This window comes from Charadrius vociferus, unplaced genomic scaffold, assembly GCF_000708025.1.
Source record: "Charadrius vociferus isolate BGI_N301 unplaced genomic scaffold, ASM70802v2 scaffold2024, whole genome shotgun sequence".
In the NCBI taxonomy this organism is placed as follows: Eukaryota; Metazoa; Chordata; class Aves; order Charadriiformes; family Charadriidae; genus Charadrius; species Charadrius vociferus.
This window is the reverse complement of record NW_009647880.1, coordinates 30,940-33,681: the sequence shown is the minus strand read 5'-3', so window position 1 is coordinate 33,681 and position 2,742 is coordinate 30,940. Positions and strand designations below refer to the sequence as shown.

The following is a 2,742-nucleotide window of genomic DNA, read 5'->3' as shown; positions in this document are numbered from 1 at the left end:
GGATGGAGAGGTGGTTGGATGGATGGATGGATGAGTTGAGGGTTGGAGGGGTTGATGGATGAGGGTTGGAGGGGTTGATGATGGATGGATGGAGAGATGGATGGATGAGTTGAGGGTTGGAGGGGTTGATGGATTGATGGTTTGAGGGAGGGATGGAGAGGTGGTTGGATGGATGGATGGGATGAGGGTTGGCGGGCTTGGATGGATGGAGAGGTGGTTGGATGGATGGATGGATGAGTTGAGGGTTGGAGGGGTTGATGGATGAGGGTTGGAGGGGTTGATGGATGGAGAGATGGTTGGATGGGTTGGGGGTTGGAGGGGTTGATGATGGATGGATGGATGAAGAGGTGGTTGGATGGATGAGTTGAGTGTTGGAGGTGTTGAATAGATGGTTCGAGGGGTTGATGGATGGATGGATGGAGAGGTGGTTGGATGGCTGGGTTGAGGGTTGGAGGGCTTGGTGGACGGATTAGATGAGGGTTGGAGCGGTTGATGATGGATGACGAGATTTTGGATGGATAGATGGGTGGCTTACGGGTTGGAGGGGTTGATGATGGATGGCTGGAGAGGTGGTTGGATGGCTGGAGGGGTTGATGGTGGATGGATGGGTGGAGAGGTGATCGGGTGGATGGATGGACCGGTACATGGAATGATTTTCTCATGGATGGATGAGTGGTTGGACTGTGAAGTTGGTGGGTGGGTTGATGGGGTGGTCAATGGACGGGTGGGTGGTTTGATGGGTGGGAGATGACTTTGGCAGACGGATGAGTGGCCGGAGGGAGGGCGGTGGGGCCGGCAGCCCCGGGAAGTGACAACCACCCACCTGATGACGGTGGGGAAGAGCTCTCCGGTGAAGATGTAGGCGCAGTTGAAGGAGGCGGCCAACGACCCCTTCCCAATCACCGCGAAGGCCATGCGCAGCATCTGCAGCTCTGGGGCGGGGGTTGGGAGGTCTCACACCTCCAGCCCCTCACCGGCTCCTCGAAGGGTCCTCCAACCCCATCTACCCCCACACCCAAATGTCCCGAGTCCCTCCGATGACTCTTTGATCTCCACTGCTGTCCCACCGGTGCACCCCCAACGTCCTCCCGCCCTCGTCTCTCCTCCCACTTCCCTCCATCCCTCCAACCTCCACTCATCCTTCCACCCTCTGTCCCTCCATCCCATCATCCTCCAACCTTCATCCTTCCACCCTCCGTCCCTCCATCCCATCATCCTCCAACCTTCATCCTTCCACCCTCCGTCCCTCCATCCCATCATCCTCCAACCTTCATCCTTCCACCCTCCGTCCCTCCAACTCTTCTACCTCATCTTCCTCCACCCCATTGTCCTCCATCCTCCATCCCATTGTCCTCCATCCTCCATCCCATTGTCTTCCATCTTCCGTCCCATTGTCCTCCATTCCTCCATCCCATTGTCCTCCATCCCATTGTCCTCCATCTTCGATCCCATTGTCGTCCATCCTATTGTCTTCCATCCCTCTATCCTCCATCCCATTGTCCTCCACCCTCCATCTTCTGTCCCACTGTCCTCTATCCCTCCATTTTCCGTCCCGTTGTCCTCCATTCCTCCATCCCGTTATCCTCCATCCCATTGTCCTCCATCCCTCCATCTTCCATCGCATTGTCCTCCATCCCATTGTCTTCCATTCCTCCATCCCATTGTCTTCCATTCCTCCATCCCATTGTCCTCCATCCTCCACCCCATTGTCCTCCACCCCTCCCACCATTCCTCCATCCCTCCCGGTGCCCACCCGTTGGCACGATGATGTTGGCAAGGATGCAGATGCCAGCGAGTGCCAAGGAGCCACCTTGGGCCACCCGCCGGCCCACACAGCTGATGGCCACCACGGAGGCCAGCTTGGCCGGGATGTCCACAGCCCCGAAGATCAACTGGCTCAGGTAGATGTCCACCCCGAAGCCCTGCAGATCCATGGCCAGCCCGTAGTAGGCGAAGCTGGTGGAGAACCTGACCCCAAAACCCGACGTTTCAACCCAAAACCCACCAGGCATGGTCAAGTGGGGACCAAAAATGGGGGGTTTGGCCCCCAAAGGGTGGGGTTTGGCCCCCAAAAGGTGAGTTTTGACCCCCACAAATTGGGTTTTGACCCCAAAAGGATGGGGTTTGACCCCAAAGGTGGGGGTTTGGCCCCCAAAGGTGGGGTTTGACCACCAAATGGTGAGGTTTGGCTGCCCAAAGGTGAGTTTTGACCCCCACAAGTTGGGTTTTGACCCCCCAAAAATGAGATTTGGCCCCTAAAAAAGGTGGGGGTTTGGCCCCCAAAGGTGGGGTTTGACCACCAAATGGTGAGGTTTGGCTGCCCAAAGGTGAGTTTTGACCCCCACAAGTTGGGTTTTGACCCCCCAAAAATGAGATTTGGCCCCTAAAGGTGGGGTTTGGCCCCCAAAAGGTGGGTTTTGGCCACTAATAGGTGGGGTTTGGCCGCCAAAAGATGGGTTTGACCCCAAAAAGATGGGATTTGGCCGCCAAAAGGTGGGGTTGGCCCCCCAAAAGATGTGTTTTGGCCCAAAAGGTGAGTTTTGGCTGCCAAAAGGTGGGGTTTGGCCCCCAAAAGGTGGGGTTTGGCTCCCAAAAGTTGGGTTTTGGCCACTAATAGGTGGGTTTTGGCCCCCAAAAGGTGGGGTTTGGCCCCCAAAAGATGGATTTTGCCCCAAAAGTTGGGTTTTGAGCCCAAAACGACCCCACTTGCCAGATGAAGGAGACTCCGCAGGAGACCGTCCT

The 2,742-nt window shown here is 56.5% G+C and overlaps 1 protein-coding gene across 1 annotated transcript in view; it reads right to left on the bottom strand.

Moving 5' to 3' along the window:
* LOC104284768 (solute carrier family 22 member 6-like) overlaps positions 1-2,742 on the bottom strand; it is a 9,933-nt gene that overhangs the window by 757 nt on the left and 6,434 nt on the right. Inside the window, 2 exon segments of the mRNA XM_009883138.1 lie at positions 824-932; positions 1,754-1,968. Coding sequence (XP_009881440.1) covers positions 824-932; positions 1,754-1,968 — 324 coding nt within the window.